This window comes from Scyliorhinus torazame, chromosome 4, assembly GCF_047496885.1.
Source record: "Scyliorhinus torazame isolate Kashiwa2021f chromosome 4, sScyTor2.1, whole genome shotgun sequence".
In the NCBI taxonomy this organism is placed as follows: Eukaryota; Metazoa; Chordata; class Chondrichthyes; order Carcharhiniformes; family Scyliorhinidae; genus Scyliorhinus; species Scyliorhinus torazame.
This window is the reverse complement of record NC_092710.1, coordinates 107,979,223-108,002,753: the sequence shown is the minus strand read 5'-3', so window position 1 is coordinate 108,002,753 and position 23,531 is coordinate 107,979,223. Positions and strand designations below refer to the sequence as shown.

The window sequence follows — 23,531 nt, the reverse complement described above, 5'->3', positions numbered from 1 at the left end:
GCAGTTAACTCATCCAACCTATCTTCTAAGGCTTTGGTTGCAGTTACTATTGGTTAAGGGATCTTTGGATTTTTGAGTTTAGCCACATCTCTTTTACCCAGTGCCTGTAAAGTTCATCTCCACCTGTGCTGAGTCCCTTAATGAAAGCCATAATGGCTAACTTTACTGCAAGTCCAGTTTCAGAAAGATTTGTGCAGGTGAGGATGGCCATTTGGTCCATTTTGCTATAAACTCTACTTTTCTGTTCTCCCCATTTTACCGAGGAAGCCTCAAAATGTATTTCAGGAGGTGGATCGAAAGAAGCCTTGGGGTTTGCAGCAAGAGAATTGATCAACTAGATATTGTGAACTCACTAATTGCATTACCCCAAATTAGAAATTGAAATACCTTTGCCCAGATTTACAGTGTTAATTACAATTTGTTGGTTAATGTTCACAGACAGAACCCTTGGTCTGAGCTGAGTTCTGTTGGTGTAGTGAGGTTGTGATGAGCATTCAAGGTAGTAAAGGGCTCAGTGGGTTAACACTGCCATCTCAAGGCGCCAAGGTCCCAGGTTCGATCCCGGCCCCAGGTCACTGTCCGTGTGGAGTTTGCACATTTGCTCCGTGTCAGCGTGGGTTTCACCCCCACAACCCAAAAAGATGTTCAGGGCAGGTGGATTGGCCACGCTAAATTGCCCCTTAATTGGAAAAAAGAATTGGGTACTCTAAATTTAAAAAAAGCGTATACAAGGTAGTAAATTCACTCTCACAAACACAATGAAGATCAGAATTGGGTGAATTATTTACATATTGAAATATTGAAGCGCTTTGTGAAATGAGCAGCCTCCAATAAATCGAGTAAAACCTGAAACTAAGGACCAATCCAGTTAACTTAATTTAATCCCTAAAGGGTTTCATTTGACACAATATTTGGAAGTGTCTTCATTTTATGTTTGCTAATATAGCCATCAGGGGAATTGCTATAACCCCTACCATTCGCTACATTTAAAAAAACTCTCATGTGGTGTGAATGTCGCTGGCTCAGCCAGCATTCATTGCTCATCCTGAAATGGCCTTGGACAAATCGTGGTGAGCTGCTACTTTGAACCACTGCAGTCCATGTGGTGTAGGTACACCCACAGTGCTGTTAGGTGGCCCGGGGGGGGGGGTTCCAGGATTTTGACCAGGCGACACTGAAACACTGCCTATATATTTCCATGATGTGGAGATGCCGGCGTTGGACTGGGGTGAGCACAGTACGAAGTCTTACAACACCAGGTTAAAGTCCAACAGGTTTGTTTCGATGTCACTAGCTTTTGGAGCGCTGCTCCTTCCTCAGGTGAAACCTGAGGAAGGAGCAGCGCTCCGAAAGCTAGTGACATCGAAACAAACCTGTTGGACTTTAACCTGGTGTTGTAAGACTTCGTACTATATATTTCCAAGTCAGGCTCGTGAGTGGTTGGAGGTGAACTTCCAGGTGGGGTGTTCCCATTACCCCACTGCCCTTGTCCTTCTAGGTGCTCGAGGTGATGGTTTGGAATGTGCTGTTCAACATTTTCAAAACAGTTTTACAAAGAGAGGGAACAGACAGACATGGAGTGGCATCATTAACTCAAAGTATTTATAGACAGTGAAAATGGAATGTCAAAGATACATTTGAATGGGGGGGGGGGTGGGTTTGTGTGTGTGGAGGGGTTTTGTGTGTGTGGAGGGGTTTTGTGTCTGTCTGTGGAGGGGTTTTGTGTCTGTCTGTGGAGGGGTTTTGTGTGTGTCTGTGGAGGGGTTTTGTGTGTGTCTGTGGAGGGGTTTTGTGTGTGTGTGGAGGGGTTTTGTGTGTGTCTGGAGGGGTTTTGTGTGTGTCTGTGGAGGGGTTTTGTGTGTGTCTGTGGAGGGGTTTTGTGTGTGTCTGTGGAGGGGTTTTGTGTGTGTCTGTGGAGGGGTTTTGTGTGTGTCTGTGGAGGGGTTTTGTGTGTGTCTGTGGAGGGGTTTTGTGTGTGTCTGTGGAGGGGTTTTGTGTGTGTCTGTGGAGGGGTTTTGTGTGTGTGTGGAGGGGTTTTGTGTGTGTGTGGAGGGGTTTTGTGTGTGTGTGGAGGGGTTTTGTGTGTGTGTGGAGGGGTTTTGTGTGTGTGTGGAGGGGCTTTGTGTGTGTGTGGAGGGGCTTTGTGTGTGTGTGGAGGGGTTTTGTGTGTGTGTGGAGGGGTTTTGTGTGTGTGTGGAGGGGTTTTGTGTGTGTGTGGAGGGGTTTTGTGTGTGTGTGGAGGGGTTTTGTGTGTGTGTGTGGAGGGGTTTTGTGTGTGTGTGGAGGGGTTTTGTGTGTGTGTGGAGGGGTTTTGTGTGTGTGTGGAGGGGTTTTGTGTGTGTGTGGAGGGGTTTTGTGTGTGTGTGGAGGGGTTTTGTGTGTGTGTGGAGGGGTTTTGTGTGTGTGTGGAGGGGTTTTGTGTGTGTGTGGAGGGGTTTTGTGTGTGTGTGGAGGGGTTTTGTGTGTGTGTGGAGGGGTTTTGTGTGTGTGTGGAGGGGTTTTGTGTGTGTGTGGAGGGGTTTTGTGTGTGTGTGGAGGGGGTTTTGTGTGTGTGTGGAGGGGTTTTGTGTGTGTGTGTGTGGGGGGGAGGGGGGAGGGGTTGTGTGTGTGTGCGGGGAGGGGTTGTGTGTGTGCGGGGAGGGGTTGTGTGTGTGCGGGGAGGGGTTATGTGTGTGCGGGGAGGGGTTATGTGTGTGGGGGAGGGGTTATGTGTGTGGGGGGAGGGGTGGTGTGTGTGGGGGGAGGGGTGGTGTGTGTGTGGGGGGAGGGGTGGTGTGTGTGTGGGGGGAGGGGTGGTGTGTGTGTGGGGGGAGCTGTGGTGTGTGTGTGGGGGGAGGGGTGGTGTGTGTGTGTGGGGAGGGGTGGTGTGTGTGTGTGGGGAGGGGTTGTGTGTGTGTGTGGGGAGGGGTTGTGTGTGTGTGGGGAGGGGTTGTGTGTGTGTGGGGAGGGGTTGTGTGTGTGTGGGGAGGGGTTGTGTGTGTGTGGGGAGGGGTTGTGTGTGTGTGTGGGGAGGGGTTGTGTGTGTGTGTGTGGGGAGGGGTTGTGTGTGTGGGGAGGGGTTGTGTGTGTGGGGAGGGGTTGTGTGTGTGTGTGTGTGGGGAGGGGTTGTGTGTGTGTGGGGAGGGGTTGTGTGTGTGGGGGGAGGGGTTGTGTGTGTGGGGGGAGGGGTTGTGTGTGTGGGGGGAGGGGTTGTGTGTGTGTGGGGAGGGGTTGTGTGTGTGTGGGGAGGGGTTGTGTGTGTGTGGGGAGGGGTTGTGTGTGTGTGGGGAGGGGTTGTGTGTGTGTGGGGAGGGGTTGTGTGTGTGTGGGGAGGGGTTGTGTGTGTGTGGGGAGGGGTTGTGTGTGTGTGTGTGTGGGGAGGGGTTTTGTGTGTGTGTGGATAGTTTTGTGTGTGGGAAGGGGTGTGTGTGTGGAGGGGTTTGTGTGTGTGTGGAGAGGTGTGTGTGTGGAGAGGTGTGTGTGTGTGGAGGTGTTTGTGTGTGTGTGTTGTGGAGGGGTTTTGTGTGTTGTGGAGGGGTTTTGTGTGTGTGTGGAGGGGTTTTGTGTGTGTGCGGGGAGGGGTTGTGTGTGTGGCTGGAGGGGTTGTGTGTGTGGGGGGAGGGGTTGTGTGTGTGGGGGGAGGGGTTGTGTGTGTGGGGGGAGGGGTTGTGTGTGTGGGGGGAGGGGTGTGTGTGGGGGGAGGGGTTGTGTGTGTGGGGGGAGGGGTTGTGTGTGTGGGGGGAGGGGTTGTGTGTGTGGGGGGAGGGGTTGTGTGTGTGGGGGGAGGGGTTGTGTGTGTGTGGGGAGGGGTTGTGTGTGTGGAGGGAGGGGTTGTGTGTGTGCGGGGAGGGGTTGTGTGTGTGTGCGGGGAGGGGTTGTGTGTGTGTGCGGGGAGGGGTTGTGTGTGTGTGCGGGGAGGGGTTGTGTGTGTGGGGGGAGGGGTGGTGTGTGTGGGGGGAGGGGTGGTGTGTGTGGGGGGAGGGGTGGTGTGTGTGGGGGGAGGGGTGGTGTGTGTGGGGGGAGGGGTGGTGTGTGTGGGGGGAGGGGTGGTGTGTGTGGGGGGAGGGGTGGTGTGTGTGGGGGGAGGGGTGGTGTGTGTGTGGGGAGGGGTGGTGTGTGTAGGGAGGGGTGGTGTGTGTGTGGGGAGGGGTGGTGTGTGTGTGGGGAGGGGTGGTGTGTGTGTGGGGAGGGGTGGTGTGTGTGTGGGGAGGGGTGGTGTGTGTGTGGGGAGGGGTGGTGTGTGTGGGGAGCGGTGGTGTGTGTGTGGGGAGCGGTGGTGTGTGTGTGTGGGGAGGGGTTGTGTGTGTGTGTGGGGAGGGATTGTGTGTGTGTGTGGGGAGGGGTTGTGTGTGTGTGTGGGGAGGGGTTGTGTGTGTGTGGGGAGGGGTTGTGTGTGTGTGGGGAGGGGTTGTGTTTGTGTGGGGAGGGGTTGTGTGTGTGGGGAGGGGTTGTGTGTGTGGGGAGGGGTTGTGTGTGTGTGGGGAGGGGTTGTGTGTGTGTGGGGAGGGGTTGTGTGTGTGTGGGGAGGGGTTGTGTGTGTGTGGGGAGGGGTTGTGTGTGTGTGGGGAGGGGTTGTGTGTGTGTGGGGAGGGGTTGTGTGTGTGTGGGGAGGGGTTGTGTGTGTGTGGGGAGGGGTTATGTGTGTGGGGGGAGGGGTTGTGTGTGTGGGGGGAGGGGTTGTGTGTGTGGGGGGAGGGGTTGTGTGTGTGTGGGGAGGGGTTGTGTGTGTGTGTGTGTGGGGAGGGGTTGTGTGTGTGTGTGTGTGGGGAGGGGTTGTGTGTGTGTGTGTGTGGGGAGGGGTTGTGTGTGTGTGTGTGTGGGGAGGGGTTGTGTGTGTGGGGAGGGGTTGTGTGTGTGTGGGGAGGGGTTGTGTGTGTGTGGGGAGGGGTTGTGTGTGTGTGGGGAGGGGTTGTGTGTGTGTGGGGAGGGGTTGTGTGTGTGTGGGGAGGGGTTGTGTGTGTGTGTGTGGGGAGGGGTGTGTGTGTGTGTTGGGAGGGGTTTTGTGTGTGTGTGGATAGTTTTGTGTGTGTGGGAAGGGGTTTGTGTGTGTGTGGAGAGGTGTGTGTGTGGAGAGTTGTGTGTGTGTGGAGGTGTTTGTGTGTGTGTGTTGTGGAGGGGTTTTGTGTGTGTGTGTGGAGGGGTTTTGTGTGTGTGCGGGGAGGGGTTATGTGTGTGGGGGGAGGGGTTGTGTGTGTGGGGGGAGGGGTTGTGTGTGTGGGGGGAGGGGTTGTGTGTGTGGGGGGAGGGGTTGTGTGTGTGGGGGGAGGGGTTGTGTGTGTGGGGGGAGGGGTTGTGTGTGTGGGGGGAGGGGTTGTGTGTGTGGGGGGAGGGGTTGTGTGTGTGGGGGGAGGGGTTGTGTGTGTGTGGGGAGGGGTTGTGTGTGTGGAGGGAGGGGTTGTGTGTGTGCGGGGAGGGGTTGTGTGTGTGTGCGGGGAGGGGTTGTGTGTGTGTGCGGGGAGGGGTTGTGTGTGTGTACGGGAGGGGTTGTGTGTGTGCGGGGAGGGGTTGTGTGTGTGCGGGGAGGGGTTGTGTGTGTGTGGGGAGGGGTTGTGTGTGTGTGGGGAGGGGTTGTGTGTGTGTGGGGAGGGGTTGTGTGTGTGTGGGGAGGGGTTGTGTGTGTGTGGGGAGGGGTTGTGTGTGTGTGGGGAGGGGTTGTGTGTGTGTGGGGAGGGGTTGTGTGTGTGTGGGGAGGGGTTGTGTGTGTGTGTGGAGGGGTTTTGTGTGTGTGTGTGGAGGGGTTTTGTGTGTGTGTGTGGAGGGGTTTTGTGTGTGTGTGTGGAGGGGTTTTGTGTGTGTGTGTGGAGGGGTTTTGTGTGTGTGTGTGGAGGGGTTGTGTGTGTGTGGAGGGGTTTTGTGTGTGTGTGGAGGGGTTTTGTGTGTGTGTGGAGGGGTTTTGTGTGTGTTGCGGAGGGGTTTTGTGTGTGTGTGGAGGGGTTGTGTGTGTGGGGGGAGGGGTTGTGTGTGTGGGGGGAGGGGTTGTGTGTGTGGGGGGAGGGGTTGTGTGTGTGTGGGGAGGGGTTGTGTGTGTGGGGAGGGGTTGTGTGTGTGTGGGGAGGGGTTGTGTGTGTGTGGGGAGGGGTTGTGTGTGTGTGTGTGGGGAGGGGTTGTGTGTGTGGGGAGGGGTTGTGTGTGTGGGGAGGGGTTGTGTGTGTGTGTGTGTGGGGAGGGGTTGTGTGTGTGTGGGGAGGGGTTGTGTGTGTGTGGGGAGGGGTTGTGTGTGTGGGGGGAGGGGTTGTGTGTGTGGGGGGAGGGGTTGTGTGAGTGTGGGGAGGGGTTGTGTGTGTGTGGGGAGGGGTTGTGTGTGTGTGGGGAGGGGTTGTGTGTGTGTGGGGAGGAGTTGTGTGTGTGTGGGGAGGGGTTGTGTGTGTGTGGGGAGGGGTTGTGTGTGTGTGGGGAGGGGTTGTGTGTGTGTGGGGAGGGGTTGTGTGTGTGTGGGGAGGGGTTGTGTGTGTGTGGGGAGGGGTTTTGTGTGTGTGTGGATAGTTTTGTGTGTGGGAAGGGGTGTGTGTGTGGAGGGGTTTGTGTGTGTGTGGAGAGGTGTGTGTGTGGAGAGGTGTGTGTGTGTGGAGGTGTTTGTGTGTGTGTGTTGTGGAGGGGTTTTGTGTGTTGTGGAGGGGTTTTGTGTGTGTGTGGAGGGGTTTTGTGTGTGTGCGGGGAGGGGTTGTGTGTGTGGGGGGAGGGGTTGTGTGTGTGGGGGGAGGGGTTGTGTGTGTGGGGGGAGGGGTTGTGTGTGTGGGGGGAGGGGTTGTGTGTGTGGGGGGAGGGGTGTGTGTGGGGGGAGGGGTTGTGTGTGTGGGGGGAGGGGTTGTGTGTGTGGGGGGAGGGGTTGTGTGTGTGTGGGGAGGGGTTGTGTGTGTGGAGGGAGGGGTTGTGTGTGTGCGGGGCGGGGTTGTGTGTGTGTGCGGGGAGGGGTTGTGTGTGTGTGCGGGGAGGGGTTGTGTGTGTGTGCGGGGAGGGGTTGTGTGTGTGGGGGGAGGGGTGGTGTGTGTGGGGGGAGGGGTGGTGTGTGTGGGGGGAGGGGTGGTGTGTGTGGGGGGAGGGGTGGTGTGTGTGGGGGGAGGGGTGGTGTGTGTGGGGGGAGGGGTGGTGTGTGTGGGGGGAGGGGTGGTGTGTGTGGGGGGAGGGGTGGTGTGTGTGTGGGGAGGGGTGGTGTGTGTGTGGGGAGGGGTGGTGTGTGTGTGGGGAGGGGTGGTGTGTGTGTGGGGAGGGGTGGTGTGTGTGTGGGGAGGGGTGGTGTGTGTGTGGGGAGCGGTGGTGTGTGTGTGGGGAGCGGTGGTGTGTGTGTGTGGGGAGGGGTGGTGTGTGTGTGTGGGGAGGGGTTGTGTGTGTGTGTGGGGAGGGGTTGTGTGTGTGTGTGGGGGAGGGGTTGTGTGTGTGTGTGGGGAGGGGTTGTGTGTGTGTGTGGGGAGGGGTTGTGTGTGTGTGTGGGGAGGGGTTGTGTGTGTGTGTGGGGTGGGGTTGTGTGTGTGTGTGGGGTGGGGTTGTGTGTGTGTGTGTGGGGAGGGGTTGTGTGTGTGTGTGGGGAGGGGTTGTGTGTGTGTGTGGGGAGGGGTTGTGTGTGTGTGGGGAGGGGTTGTGTGTGTGTGTGGGGAGGGGTTGTGTGTGTGTGTGGGGAGGGGTTGTGTGTGTGTGTGGGGAGGGGTTGTGTGTGTGTGTGGGGAGGGGTTGTGTGTGTGTGGGGAGGGGTTGTGTGTGTGTGGGGAGGGGTTGTGTGTGTGGGGAGGGGTTGTGTGTGTGTGGGGAGGGGTTGTGTGTGTGTGGGGAGGGGTTGTGTGTGTGTGGGGAGGGGTTGTGTGTGTGTGGGGAGGGGTTGTGTGTGTGTGGGGAGGGGTTGTGTGTGTGTGGGGAGGGGTTGTGTGTGTGTGGGGAGGGGTTGTGTGTGTGTGGGGAGGGGTTGTGTGTGTGTGGGGAGGGGTTGTGTGTGTGTGGGGAGGGGTTGTGTGTGTGTGGGGAGGGGTTGTGTGTGTGGGGAGGGGTTGTGTGTGTGTGGGGAGGGGTTGTGTGTGTGTGGGGAGGGGTTGTGTGTGTGTGGGGAGGGGTTGTGTGTGTGTGTGGGGAGGGGTTGTGTGTGTGTGTGTGGGGAGGAGTTGTGTGTGTGTGGGGAGGGGTTGTGTGTGTGTGGGGAGGGGTTGTGTGTGTGTGGGGAGGGGTTGTGTGTGTGTGGGGAGGGGTTGTGTGTGTGTGGGGAGGGGTTGTGTGTGTGTGGGGAGGGGTTGTGTGTGTGTGGGGAGGGGTTGTGTGTGTGTGGGGAGGGGCTGTGTGTGTGTGGGGAGGGGCTGTGTGTGTGTGGGGAGGGGGCTGTGTGTGTGTGGGGAGGGGTTGTGTGTGTGTGGGGAGGGGTTGTGTGTGTGTGGGGAGGGGTTGTGTGTGTGTGGGGAGGGGTTGTGTGTGTGTGGGGAGGAGTTTGTGTGTGTGTAGGGAGGGGTTGTGTGTGTGTGTGTGGGGAGGTGTTTTGTGTGTGTGTGGATAGTTTTGTGTGTGTGGGAAGGGGTGTGTGTGTGGAGGGGTTTGTGTGTGTGTGGAGAGGTGTGTGTGTGTGGAGAGGTGTGTGTGTGTGGAGAGGTGTGTGTGTGGAGAGGTGTGTGTGTGTGGAGGTGTTTGTGTGTGTGTGTTGTGGAGGGGTTTTGTGTGTTGTGGAGGGGTTTTGTGTGTGTGTGTGGAGGGGTTTTGTGTGTGTGCGGGGAGGGGTTGTGTGTGTGGGGGGAGGGGTTGTGTGTGTGGGGGGAGGGGTTGTGTGTGTGGGGGGAGGGGTTGTGTGTGTGTGGGGAGGGGTTGTGTGTGTGTGTGGGGAGGGGTTGTGTGTGTGTGTGTGTGGGGAGGGGTTGTGTGTGTGTGGGGAGGGGTTGTGTGTGTGTGGGGAGGGGTTGTGTGTGTGTGGGGAGGGGTTGTGTGTGTGTGGGGAGGGGTTGTGTGTGTGTGGGGAGGGGTTGTGTGTGTGTGGGGAGGGGTTGTGTGTGTGTGGGGAGGGGTTGTGTGTGTGTGGGGAGGGGTTGTGTGTGTGTGTGTGTGGGGAGGGGTGTGTGTGTGTGTTGGGAGGGGTTTTGTGTGTGTGTGGATAGTTTTGTGTGTGTGGGAAGGGGTGTGTGTGTGGAGGGGTTTGTGTGTGTGTGGAGAGGTGTGTGTGTGGAGAGTTGTGTGTGTGTGGAGGTGTTTGTGTGTGTGTGTTGTGGAGGGGTTTTGTGTGTGTGTGTGGAGGGGTTTTGTGTGTGTGCGGGGAGGGGTTATGTGTGTGGGGGGAGGGGTTGTGTGTGTGGGGGGAGGGGTTGTGTGTGTGGGGGGAGGGGTTGTGTGTGTGGGGGGAGGGGTTGTGTGTGTGGGGGGAGGGGTTGTGTGTGTGGGGGGAGGGGTTGTGTGTGTGGGGGGAGGGGTTGTGTGTGTGTGGGGAGGGGTTGTGTGTGTGGAGGGAGGGGTTGTGTGTGTGCGGGGAGGGGTTGTGTGTGTGCGGGGAGGGGTTGTGTGTGTGTGCGGGGAGGGGTTGTGTGTGTGTACGGGAGGGGTTGTGTGTGTGTGGGGAGGGGTTGTGTGTGTGTGGGGAGGGGTTGTGTGTGTGTGGGGAGGGGTTGTGTGTGTGTGGGGAGGGGTTGTGTGTGTGTGGGGAGGGGTTGTGTGTGTGTGGGGAGGGGTTGTGTGTGTGTGGGGAGGGGTTGTGTGTGTGTGGGGAGGGGTTGTGTGTGTGTGGGGAGGGGTTGTGTGTGTGTGGGGAGGGGTTGTGTGTGTGTGGGGAGGGGTTGTGTGTGTGTGTGGAGGGGTTTTGTGTGTGTGTGTGGAGGGGTTTTGTGTGTGTGTGTGGAGGGGTTTTGTGTGTGTGTGTGGAGGGGTTTTGTGTGTGTGTGTGGAGGGGTTTTGTGTGTGTGGAGGGGTTTTGTGTGTGTGTGGAGGGGTTTTGTGTGTGTGTGGAGGGGTTTTGTGTGTGTGTGGAGGGGTTTTGTGTGTGTTGCGGAGGGGTTTTGTGTGTGTGTGGAGGGGTTTTGTGTGTGTGTGTGGAGGGGTTTTGTGTGTGTGTGTGGAGGGGTTTTGTGTGTGTGTGTGGAGGGGCTTTGTGTGTGTGTGTGGAGGGGCTTTGTGTGTGTTGTGGAGGGGTTTTGTGTGTGTGTTGTGGAGGGGTTTTGTGTGTGTGTTGTGGAGGGGTTTTGTGTGTGTGTTGCGGAGGGGTTTTGTGTGTGTGTTGCGGGGGGTTTGTGTGCTGTGGAGGAGTTTTGTGCGCGTGTGTGGTGGGGGGTCGTGCGCGTGTGTTTGGGGGGGGTGTCATGCGCGTGCGTGGTGTTGTCGTGCGCGTGCGGGTGGGGGGTTGTGCGCGTGCGGGGGGCGGGTGGTGTCGTCAGCACATCTTTCGGGATTTGTGGGAGGAAACCGGAGCACCTGGAGGAAACCCACGCAGACATGGGGAGAACGTGCAGGTTCCCCACAGACAGTGACCCAAGCCGGGAATCGAACCCGGGTCCCTGGTGCTGTGAAGGAACAAGTGCTAACTACTATGCTACCGTCCCGCCCATAATAAATTAACAAAAACATATACAGATCTCAAGTTAAAAGATCTTTGGTATTTGTGCTTTTTAATCTAAAGAAGGAAACTGTTTAATAACCAAAGCAACACCAATATGTTGTATGTACATAATTTTTGTGCGTGACTGCGTCACTTAATAAAGGAGTTCGTAAGAATGAAAAAGGAGCATCTGAAAATCAAAATGTAGCCTGTGGAAAAAATGTATTTTGAGCCCTGTGTGTTCCTAAAATTATATTTTGGAATCCGCTTCAACACCTTTTCAGGTAGAGTTGTGAATCCTGCCAACGCTGACTGGAAAAGATCTATCCTCCTCGCCCCATCTTATCTAGAACCTTTCTTTTTTGGCCCATCACTCAGAGGGAGTCATTTTCCTTCTCTCGAAACCTCTCCTCATCTCAAACCTCCATGAGATTGCATCATAACCGTTGCTGTTCCAAGAACAGTCTTGAGCTATTCAACTTCTCTTTGTAACTGAAGTCCTTCATCCCTGGTAACATCCTGGTAAACCCTCCTGTACCCTTCCTTCAGCCTGTGGTACCCAGTCTTGCCCATTCTACTGCAACTGAGGCCAGACCAGAGATTTAGAAACATTTTGGCATGACACTTTTATATTCCATTCCTCATTTATAAACCCAAGAAAACGCTGTTTTAACCACTTTCTCAACTTGCCCTGTCACCGTTAATGGTTTATGTAGATGGACATCAAGGTCTGTCTGCTCATCTACACATTAAAAAAATTATACTGCCTTTCCATGTTGGTCCTTCCAAAGTATGTCACTTCACACTTGTCTGCACTGAACTCCATCTGCTATACTTCCACCCATATAATCACCCTGTCTGTCAGCTTGAAGTCTACATCTGTCCTCAACACAATTATATGCCAAGTTTTGAATCATCTGTGTTCTTTATCATGCTCCTCACTCCTGAGTCTAGGTTTTGAATAAAAATTTTAAAATGGAATAATTGACCCAAAAGAGATCCCTGGGGAACCACCAGTAAACCATCTGTAAACCACCTCCCATTGGAAAACCACGCATCTGCCAGTACCTTATGCTTCCTGTCATTTTCTCCTTAATTCAATATGCTTCCCTCTTAATAGACCTCTTGTTTGGCATTTGTTGAAGGCCTTCCAATATCTACTGTGTTAATGTTATTAACCTTCTCTGTTAACAAAGAATTTAATCAAGTGCCTTGAACAAATCCTTGCTGACTGTTCTTGATTAAACCGTGTTTTATTGCTGAAATAGTTTCCAGTATTTTCCTTGTCATCAATATTAGGCTGAATCGCCTGTAATTTCCTGGTTTATTCCTCCCCTCTTGAATAGTGGTGTAATGCTGTCAACTCTCCAGTCCTCTTATACTTCTGTATTCAGTGGAGATTGAAAGATTGTGACCAGTGCCTCTGCTATTTCAATCTTTGCTTCTTTTGAGCAGCTTCAGAATCATTCCATCTTGACCAGGTTACCAACATATTTTCAATATTGTTTAATCTGTTAGTACATCTAAAGCAGCATGGTAGCTCAGTGGTTAGCACAGTTGCTTCACAGCTCTAGAGTCCCAGATTCGATTCCCAGCTTGGGTCATTGTCTGTGCGGAGTCTGCACGTTCTCCCCGTGTCTGCGTGGGTTTCCTCCGGGTGCTCCGGTTTCCTCCCACTGTCCAAAGATGTGCAGGTTAGATGGTTTGGCCATGATAAATTACCCTTGGTGTCCAAAAAAAATGATTAAATGGGGTAACAGTGATAGGGTGGATGTGTGGGGATAGGGTGGAGGTGTGGGCTTAGGTGGGGTACTCTTTCCAAGGGCTAGTGCAGACTTGGTGGGCCAAATGGCCTTCTTCTGCACTGTAACTTCTCTGATCTGTAATTTGACTCTAATAGTGTAAACTTCAGACATTTGCACCCTTTGTGAAGACAGATGCAAAGTGCTTGTCTAATACTTTAGCTATGCCCTCTGCAGATTCATGACCCAAGCTATTCCTGAGCTAACTGTTTGCAACTTTGATGTTTCTAAAATATTTTAGGATTCAGTTTAATGTTGCCTGCTAAACTTTTCGCAGAACCTCTGCTTGTCTGCTCTTTTCTGCGCTTTTCAATAATCTTCCGAGTTATTAACTGAATGGTGTTCCTGACATTTCTCATAACATAAGAACTAGGAGCAGGAGTAGGCCACCTGACTCCTCAAACCTGCTCCGCCATTCAATACGATCATGGCTGATTTTTTTTTTAATAAACGTTTTATTGAGGTATTTTTTGGTATTATAGCAACAACACAATAAACAATATACATGAAACTATAAACATAGTGCAAAAGCCGTCTCCCTCCCTTACAGGTCCCACCTTTATTAACCCCCTACTCTAAGCTAAACTAACCCCCCCCTTCTGCTGACGATTAATTTTCTGTGAAGAAGTTGACGAACGGTTGCCACCTCCGGGCGAACCCTGACAGTGACCCTCTCAAGGCGAACTTGATTTTCTCCAAACGGAGAAAGCTAGCCATGTCCGATAGCCAGTTCTGCGACTTTGGGGGCTTTGAGTCCCTCCAAGCTAATAGTATCCGTCTCCGGGCTACCAGGGAAGCAAAGGCCAGAACGCCTGCCTCTTTCTCTTCCTGGATTCCCAGGTCTTCCGACACGCCGAAAATCGCCACCTCTGGACTCAGCGCCACCCTTGTTTTTAACACCGTGGACATGACATCTGCAAACCCCTGCCATAATCCCCTCAGCTTCGGACATGCCCAGAACATGTGGACATGGTTCGCTGGTCCTCCCTCACATTCTGCACACCTGTCCCACCCCAAAGAATCTGTTCATCTGGGCCACTGTCATGTGAGCCCGGTGAACGACCTTAAATTGTATCAGGCTGAGCCTGGTGCATGTTGCGGACGCGTTGACTCGACTCAACGCGTTGACTAATCTAAACGGCAGCTCCCCTCTGCTGGACCGCAAACATCTCACTTTTCCCTATATTTAGCTTATACCCCAAGAACCGGCCAAATTCCCCTAGAATCCTCATGAGGTTCTCAGAGCCATTGCCAATGGCTCTATAGCTAGCGCGAACAACAGTGGGGCGAGGGGGCATCCTTGTCTAGTCCCCCGGTGCAGTCTAAAATAGCCCGATGTTGTCCTATTCGTTCATACACTTGCCACAGGAGCCTGATACAGCAACCTGACCCAGTCAATAAAGCCCCGCCCAAATCCGACCATCCCCGTACCTCCCACAGATAATCCCATTCTACCTGATCAAAAGCCTTTTCTGCATCTATTGCGATCACTACCTCCACCTCCCTACCTTCCGGGGGCATCATGATCACATTTAACAACCTTCTTCCATCGGCCACCAACTGCCTACCCTTAACAAACCCCGTCTGGTCCTCCCCAATAACGTCCGGAACACAATCCTCAATCCTGGAGGACAAAATTTTGGCCAGCGGTTTGGCGTCTACGTTCAACAGGGAGATCGGTCTGTAAGACCCACACAGCTCCAGGTTCTTGTCCCGCTTCAGGATCAGTGAAATCGGGGCCTGTGACATTGTCGGGGGCAGCACCCCTCTCTCCCTTGCCTCATTGAACATCCTCATCAACACTGGCCCCAATATCCCAGAGAACTTTTTATAAAACTCCACTGGGTACCCGTCTGGCCCCGGGGCTTTACCCGCCTGCATGGCTTCAGACCCTCCATTATCTCTTCCAACCCGATCGGGGCCCCGAGTCCTTCTACCAGCTCCCTGTCCACCTTTGGGAAGTTCAGACCCCCAACCCCCCCAAAGAAGTGCCTCATCCCCTCTGGCCCCGTAGGGGGTTGCGACCTATACAGCCTACTGTACAAATCCCTAAATGCCTTATTCACCCCTGCTGAATCTCCAACCAGGTTCCCATCTCCATCATTTACTTTCCCTATCTCCCTGGCTGCCTCCCTCTTTCTAAGCTGCTGTGCAAGCATAAGAACTAGGAGCAGGAGTAGGCCATCTGGCCCCTCGAGCCTGCTCCACCATTCAATGAGATCATGGCTGATCTTTTGTGGACTCAGCTCCACTTTCCGGCCTGAACACCATAACCCTTAATCCCTTTATTCTTCAAAAAACTATCTATCTTTATCTTAAAAACATTTAATGAGGGAGCCTCTATTGCTTCACTGGGCAAGGAATTCCATAGATTCACAACCCTTCGGGTGACGAAGTTCCTCCTAAACTCAGTCCTAAATCTATTTCCCCTTATTTTGAGGCTATGCCCCCTAGTTCAGCTTTCACCCGCCAGTGGAAACAACCTGCCCGCATCTATCCTATCTATTCCCTTCATAATCTTATATGTTTCTATAAGATCCCCCCTCATCCTTCTAAATTCCAACGAGTACAGTCCCAGTCTACTCAACCTCTCCTCGTAATCCAACCCCTTCAGCCCAGGGATTAACCTAGTGAATCTCCTCTGCACACCCTCCAGTACCAGTACGTCCTTTCTCAAGTAAGGAGACCAAAACTGAACACAATACTCCAGGTGTGGCCTCACTAACACCTTATACAATTGCAGCATAACCTCCCTAGTCTTAAACTCCATCCCTCTAGCAATGAAGGACAAAATTCCATTTGCCTTCTTAATCACCTGTTGCATCTGAAAACCAACTTTTTGCGACTCATGCACTAGCACACCCAGGTCTCTGCACAGCAGCATGTTTTAATATTTTATCATTGCTTTATCAATGCTTCAGAATGTGAAGCATTCTGCTGGCCTTCTCTCCATACTCATAGATTGCCCTCCTTGCCTTTCTTAGCTGCTCCACCGCCCTCCCTGTGGTTAACAAGTCGAACTCCGTCTACAGCCTCTGCCGTTCCCTTAAAAGCCCTGCCTCTGGGGTCTCCGCATACCTCATGGCTGATCTTTTTGTGGACTCAGCTCCACTTTCCCACCCGAACACCATAACCCTCAATTTCTTTACTGTTCAAAAATCTACCTATCTTTGCCTTACAAACATTCAACGAGGTAGCTTCAACTGCTTCACTGGGCAGTGAATTCCACAGATTCACGACCCTTTGGGTAAAGAGGTTCCTCCTGAACTCATTCCTAAATCTACGTCCCCTAGTTCTAATTTCACCCGCCAGTGGATACAACCTCCCTGCTTCTATCTTATCTATTCCCTTTGTAATTTTATATTTTTCTATAAGATTCCTCTCTCATTCTTCTAAATTCCAATGAATACAGTCCCAGTCTACTCAGTCTCTCCTCATAAGCCAATCCTCTCAACTCCGGAATCAACCGAATGAATCTCCCCACCAGTGCCAGTACATCCTTTCTCAAGTAAGGAGACCAAAACTGTACACAGTACTCCAGGTGTGGCCGCACCAGCACCCTATACAGCTGCAACATAACCTCCCTGGCTTTTAAACTACATCCCTTTAGCAATGAAGGACAAGATTCCATTTGCATTCTTAATTACTGCTGCACCTGCAAACCAAGTTTTTTGCGATTCATGCACAAGGACACCCATGTCCCTTTGCACAACAGCATGCTGCAATTTTTTACCATTTAAGCTCATAAGCTGCACTGTTGTGTTTTATTTTAACTTCTGTTTTCTTGGCCAATTATGACAGTTTTGGATGCTTTACCTTTTTCCTTTGAAGGAATTTGTATAGTTTGAACCCGAGCTGTCTCTTCCCTGATGCCCTTTATTGTGTCTTACTGCTTTTAACACTCGAGAAGTTAGCACCATCCAGGACAAAACAGCCCACTTGACTGACACCACTTCCACAGACATTCACTCCTTCCACAGACATTCACTCCCTCCACAGACATTCACTCCCTCCACAAACATTCACTCCCTCCACAAACATTCACTCCCTCCACAAACATTCACTCCCTCCACAAACATTCACTCCCTCCACAAACATTCACTCGCTCCACAAACATTCACTCGCTCCACAAACATTCACTCCCTCCACCACCTAAACACACCGTATCAACCGTTTACACCATCTACAAGATGCACTACAGAAAGTCACCAAGGCTCCTTAAGCAGCACCTTCCAAATCCATGGCCCATTTAGAAGGGCAAGGGTAGCAGATACCTGGGAATGCCACCACCTGAAGATGACCCTCCAAGCCCCTCGCCATCCTGACTTGGAAATATATTGCTGATTCTTCACTGTCTCTGGGTTAACACCCTGGCACTCCCTCCCTAACAGCATGGACCAACACCTCATGGACTGCAATGTTTCAAGAAGGCAGCTCCCCACCACTTTCTCAAGAGAAATTAGTAATGGGCAGTAAATAGTGACCTAGCCACACCCCGTAAATAAATAATATTTAATAAATTCTCCAGTTGCCTTTACTTGTGTTAGTTAGGCCCCTTCCGAAATCACTGACATTAGCTGTTGTCCAGATGGGTATTTTTGTCTTTGATATTTTCTTGTCTCTTTTTCATTATTACTTTAAATTAAGTTTTATTGTGTTCGCTATTAGCTAGCTAGGTGATGATCACATGTAACACGTTTCCATTTGCTCTTCTTTGTTTCCAAGAACAGGGTCTGGCTCTGCTCACTTCTTGATCAAAGTGGAGCCGTATTGATCTGGAAGTTCTCCTGTGCACTTTAGAAGATCCCCTCACTCCCTACACATTATGCTTTTTCCAGCCTATGTTAGGATAATTAAAGACTCCGAATGCTATTGTGTATTTGTTACATGCCATTAACATTTTCTGACAACTTTTGCTTTGCACAAACGCTATCTCTCCTTTAGCCTCTCCCAATCTTTTGAAGAAATTGCTGGATTTGCTCATTAATTACCCATTCTCATCACAAAGGACTAATAATTACCAGCTTCAGCTGTTAATAATGCAATGATTGATAACAGCTGCCAATTACCATCTCGGCTCAGTAAGGGAATAATTCCTGAGGGTAGTAAATTGTTGGACAATTTAAACTTACACTCCTCTTTCTTGCAAAATCCAATCTTTTTACCCGCCTCTATTCCCCTGCCCATACCTGATTTCACTTAATTCATTCAGTTGCCTTCTCTCTTGTCCCCCTGTTTCTTTTTCAATCCTTAAATCGGATTCATGCGAGACACTGTTGATCCCATCATTCAGTAAGTTCCCAGTTGCCCCTTTGCGCACCATTGCTGTTTTCAAGCAAGTTACAGAGCAAAGATATGTTTAATCTGTAAGGTGATGGAAAGAGTCTAATGGGGGCATACAATGAAATGGCCTAATTTGGCAAGGTCTCTTTAAGGGAGAGCAACAACCCTTTAAGAGCTGCTGCTTTGCCTGATATTTTAGTTTCTCAGCCAGTCTGGGAACTGGCCTGGTTCGGAGCACATAGTCTAAGGATCATGGGGCATTAATGATAACATTTCCTCTCTCTGCTCCCTGTTTACTTTGTGTATTTAATGAAACAGGCTTCTATTGTAGTAAACTCCACTCTGCATTTGTAAACTCATATAGTGCTCGAAGCTTAATCGGTCATAGACTACTGGATTGCTCTGATGGTCTAATAGATCACAGGCTAATTGACTGCACTTGCAGGCTAATAATTCATTCTCAGTCAAATGGATTGTATCCTTCTGTTTGGATTCTTAAGTTAAAGACCAGCTTGATGCTGTGGTAATGAAAGTGACAATTGGTACAAATGGTGTCTGAGCTACTCTACAGAAAGACTACAACAGCAAATTATAAGGAAGGTGCGGCATTCCCTGTTGCTGTCTTGAGTGTCTCCTTTGGTTGCCCCCGCATACCCCAGTGCCTGATAATTGTACAGCACTTGATGATCCGTGTGACATTTCTCTCTTGCAGGCCTGGCGATTCAGTACTGCCTTCGGCACGGTTAAAGAATGGAAGTTTGCGGAAATTGCCAGCATGGCTGACCACCTGAAGGACTGTCGATACAACACAGTGGAGAGGACCAGGGAGGCTGTCCCATTGCCCTGCATGTGCGTGACACGGGAGCTTACTAAAGGAGGCCGCCCGTTACGGTCTGTCCTGAAACCAGTTCTCTAATCTCTTTGGACACTGACAACGTACTGCAAAACATTCTAATCTTAAATGTGGTCTGTCACTTTGTATATGATATATTTTGCTTTGATGTGAGATTTATTTTTGTAGTACAGTAACTGTGCTGGTGTGTTCAAGGTAATGAAAAACGCCTTGATGAAAGTAAGACTAAACTGATGGACGTTTTTGTGGGTGATACCCTCCCCTTATTGGAGTCTTCCATTTGTACATATGGTTTTCTTGCATGGATCTGGCCTTTTTTAAAAAAAAAACAGTCTTGCGTTTTCTTTCCTCCTACACCCCCATCCCCGACCACCCAGAACAATCATATAAGTGAATGTCACGTGTGCAAGGAAGATATTGATTGTCATGACTAAATCCTGACCAAAACACGGCAATGTTCTGTCATCGTTTGGTCAGTCAAACACTTGTTCAACTTTTGTGGAATAATTAACAACTCAATGCTTCTTGTCTTCCCAAATCACAACTCGAGCACGTTCTGAGGTTATAAGGATTGTCCTTCTCTAAGTCACGTCAGTAAGCTAGCTGCTGCAAAGCAATACTATACCTCATGCACATCAAAAACAAAAATGCTGCAGTGCAGTGAATTTACACTATACAATGTTGCCACTCTTAGCGTTTTAGTTTTACAGCCTCATTTTATTAACGAGATCACCAAGTGGTTAATGCTTTATTCATCACTATTGACCATTGTTTCTCACCCTCTCCCTCTTCCCTATCTCTGCCGTTGTGAGTGTTACCTGTGATGTTTAATGGTTAGTGGGGAAATGAGCAACTTGCTTTGAAACCAAGTCTAAGAGGGCCATTCGCGGTCTGCCAAATGAAAGGCTGTGCTTTATGAATCCACTTATGTTGCTGAACCTAAATTCACCCCAGACGTAAGAAGCAGGTGTCGGTTTAGAGGTCTAGCACTCGACTACCAAAGCAACATGGTTTTACTTTTTAATACAGTTCGTACCTCCAATGTTAGAATGTTTTATTAAAGGATTGATCGTGTGCATTTTTGTTTACCCATATACCGCCAAAAATAGATATGAATGTCTTTCCCTTCAGCCTTGGCATTTGATACTCTGATCCTGTAATATGATGATGTTAACTCCCAGTCGAAGGTAACACCTTTTCAACGCACTTTATCGATTTTAAAACACTGATGGAATGATATGAGGAGCGTGGGATTGTTGTTGAAAGCAAATTCATCTGATTTAAAGGCTTTGTACATCTGAGTGTTTATGGATTTCATTTGTGCTGTAAACAAGACACTGCTGCTAAATGTAGAAATCAGAGTCTAACTGTGTCCCCGTTTAACATGTCACACTCTAAATCCGGCTTTCTGAGGAAATTGTGTGTAGCTCAGTGCTAACATCTGTTTACAGGCTCATGCATAGTTTGTGCTTCTTAAGGCAGGCACATGGGAAAACTCTGAGCTGGTCTTTAATAACACTATTTAATTTATTTTAATTTGTTTTTTGAATCTTGTGTAGAGTGAGGTGAAATGGGAAACTATTGAACATCAGCATCTGTTGCCTGAACACCATTACCATTTTCTTTTGAGAAGCCTGCAGAAGTCGGTGAAACTCCCCCGTTAGTTAATAGGCTAGTAGTACGAGGTACAAGAGTAAAAATCTGCAGCATGTTGTTCAGCCGTTTTCTGATGTTTTGCAGCAGCTTAGGCCCAATGCAAATTACTGGTCAAAATGTTGCTAGCCTGTTGGTGAGGTTATGCAGTTCTTTCGGTAAAGGTTTGAACCCATTTATCTGTCTCATAAGTTGTGGAGAAGTGTTTCTGGAACCTCCTAGAGACCAGCATTGAAGAGACACGGTTAGTTCTGGGTGTCTAACTGGTGGGTACCCTTAGCCCTGGGTATCTGAACGGCAAGTGTGTGACTTGGTGGGTGTTTTTGGATATGGGTGTCTGACTGGCGGAGATGGCGTTGGATCTGGATGTGTGACTGGCGGAGATGGCGTTGGACCTGGCTGTCTGACTGGCACGTGGATTTGGATCTGGCCGTCTGACTGGCGGGAGGATTTGGACCTGGCCGTCTGACTGGCGGGAGGATTTGGATCTGGCCGTCTGACTGGCGGGGGGATTTGGACCTGGCCGTCTGACTGGCGGGGGGATTTGGATCTGGCCGTCTGACTGGTGGGGGGATTTGGTTCTGGGTGTCTGACTGGTGGGGGGATTTGGTTCTGGGTGTCTGACTGGTGGGGGGATTTGGTTCTGGGTGTCTGACTGGTGGGGGGATTTGGTTCTGGGTGTCTGACTGGCGGGGGAATTTGTATCTAGGTGTGTGACTGGTGAATGTTGTTGGCTCCTGTGTCTGATTGGTGAGTGCTTTTGGCTCCTGGTGTCTGATTGGTTCGTGTTCTTGGCTCCTGATGTCTGATTGGTGGGTATTCCTGGCGCTGGGTGTCTGATTGGTGAGTGCACTTGGCTCCTGGTATCTGATTGGTGAATGCTCTTGATTCCTGGTGTCCGTTTGGTGAGTGTTCCCTGGCTCCTGGTGTCTGATTGGTGAGTGTTCTTGGCTCTGGGTGTCTGATTGGTGGGTATTCTTGGTGCTGGGTGTCTGATTGGTGAGTGTTCTTGGCTCTGGGTGTTTGGTGGGTATTCTTGGTGCTGGGTGTCTGATTGGTGGGTGTTCTTGGCTCTGGGTGTCTGATTGGTGGGTATTCTTGGCTCTGGGTGTCTGATTGGTGGGTGTTCTTGGTTCTGGGTGTCTGATTGGTGGGTGTTCTTGGCTCTGGGTGTCTGATTGGCGGGTGTTCTTGGCTCCGGGTGTCTGATTGGTGAGTGTTCTTGGCTCGGTCTGATTGGCGGGTGTTCTTGGCTCCGGGTGTCTGATTGGTGGGTGTTCTTGGCTCCGGGTGTCTGATTGGTGGGTGTTCTTGGCTCTGGGTGTCTGATTGGTGGGTGCTCTTGGCTCTGGGTGTTTGATTGGTTAGTGTTCTTGGCTCCTGGTATCTGATTGGTGGGTGTTCTTGGCTCTGGGTGTCTGATTGGTGGGTGTTATGGGTGCCTGATTGGTGGGTGTTCTTGGTTCTGGGTGTCTGATTGGTGGGTGTTCTTGGCTCTGGGTGTCTGATTGGTGGGTGTTATGGGTGTCTGATTGGTGGGTGTTCTTGGTTCTGGGTGTCTGATTGGTGGGTGTTCTTGGCTCTGGGTGTCTGGTGGATGTTCTTGGCTCTGGGTACATGCCAGTTGAATAATACAAAAGGAATCCCTATGCAAAAGAAAGAGTTAAAAACAGTAGCAAGGGCAGCATTTGAAGGTGTGCATGTGCGTGTTTGTTTTAATTTGTTTGTGTTTTGATATCTACAATTATCTACAAGTTAGTGAAGTTTTGCATTCATTACTACTTCAATCACCCCATTCACAGTGAATATGTTTTGTTTCTGAAATTTCAGAAGTACACTACACGTTTCCATTGAAGATCATTTGATCTCTGGCCCTTTTCTGCAGTTGCTTCATTTATCAGTAGTTATGCTATTTTGGTTCCATTACTTTTTATTTATCCTCCAGGAATGGAAACATTTGGTTCACTATAACACTGTATTCACATCTGTTACCATGCAGTTAAACATTACACTGGCCTACTCATATCTAATGTATTTACATTAGTTGTACTTTTGTAATCTCACACTTGTCTGAAACATCTGTGTATTCCTGCTTTCAAGTAGATGAAAATAAAAGACAATGAAGGGTCATGTTAAATTCTCTGAAACCAAGATGAAGATTGAAAGAAGTCTCTAAACTAATGTATTAAGTAGACTTCTCTTTTCTACGTTCTGAGATTTAGTGCGGCAGGAGCTTGCATTGAGAGAACCTCTCTCCCAGTCCGCTGCTCTTATCAACGATGCACGATATCGAGCTTTTCTACTAAATGTTTGATTTCATTTTAAACTTCAAGAATTCTAATTAAAAATTGTCATTTTTATTAACTGCTGAAAGACTATGTTTGTATATTTGTACCATAGAACGATTGCATGAGAATGGAAGATATTCCGCTTTTTGGGATTACAATCCCAGACCAGACCCCGACAGTGGCCAGGATACACTACATGGGGCAGCCAAGTGGATAGCACTGTGGCTTCACAGAGCCAGAGTCCCAGGGCCCCGCTGGGTCACTGTCTGTGCGGAGTCTGCATGTTCTCCCCGTGTCTGCCTGGGTTTTCTCCGGGTGCTCCGGTTTCCTCCCAAGTCCAAAGATGTGCAGGTTAGGTGGATTGACCATGCTAAATTGCCCTTAGTGACAAAAAAGATTAGGAGGAGTTATTGGGTTACGGGGATAGGGTAGAAGCGAGGGCTTAAGTGGGTCGGTGCAGACTCGATGGGCCGAATGGCCTCCTGCACTGTATGTTCTATGTTTTACGATACTGGACAGAAAGCCCAATATTTAATTTGTAAGACTGAGGAAAGGATACCTTGCTCCAGGAGTGATTCAACAGACAAATAGGGATATGGTATATTAAAACAAACTTCATTACTAACACAGGATTAAAATAATTTTAAAACATATATATTTGAATTCAAATTTTAACATTTTGACAAACACATAAAATACATAACATTTACAAAATAAAACCAACCCAAAACAACCCCACAGACATGCCCCCTCCACTCCTCCCTAGCAGCGGCAACCAGCTCGCCAAAATACAATACATAAAACCCCCATCCCTTGTGGAACCCCTCGGAGCAAATTGCACCTTTTCCAAATACAAGCATTCTATTGGATCCCCCAGCCATACAGGGCGGAGAAGCTGACCTACACCCCAAAGGACCTGCCTGCGAGCGATCAATGAGGCGAAGGCTAAAACATCTGCCCCTGCTCCTGTCTGCAACTCCGGTAAGTCCGACCTCCTGAATATGGCCACTAGGGGACTAGGCCCTAAGTCCACATGCAGGACTTGTGCAGCACGGTAGCATTGTGGATAGCACAATTGCTTCACAGCTCCAGGGTCCCAGGTTCGATTCCGGCTTGGGTCACTGTGCGGAGTCTGCACATCCTCCCCGTGTGTGCGTGGGTTTCCTCCGGGTGCTCCGGTTTCCTCCCAC

At 50.6% G+C, this 23,531-nt stretch overlaps 1 protein-coding gene across 3 annotated transcripts in view; it reads left to right on the top strand.

The window, feature by feature from the left end:
• fbxo30a (F-box protein 30a) overlaps positions 1–22,426 on the top strand; it is a 29,539-nt gene extending 7,113 nt beyond the window's left edge. For 2 of the 3 annotated variants that reach the window (XM_072498441.1, XM_072498442.1), the window contains exon 3: positions 18,260–22,426. In XM_072498441.1, the coding sequence (XP_072354542.1) occupies positions 18,260–18,463 (204 nt within the window). In that variant the 3' untranslated portion in view covers positions 18,464–22,426. The remainder of the gene's footprint in view (positions 1–18,259) is intronic. The other variant, XM_072498443.1, reaches the window with a different exon arrangement.
• Positions 22,427–23,531: the final 1,105 nt, after the last annotated feature.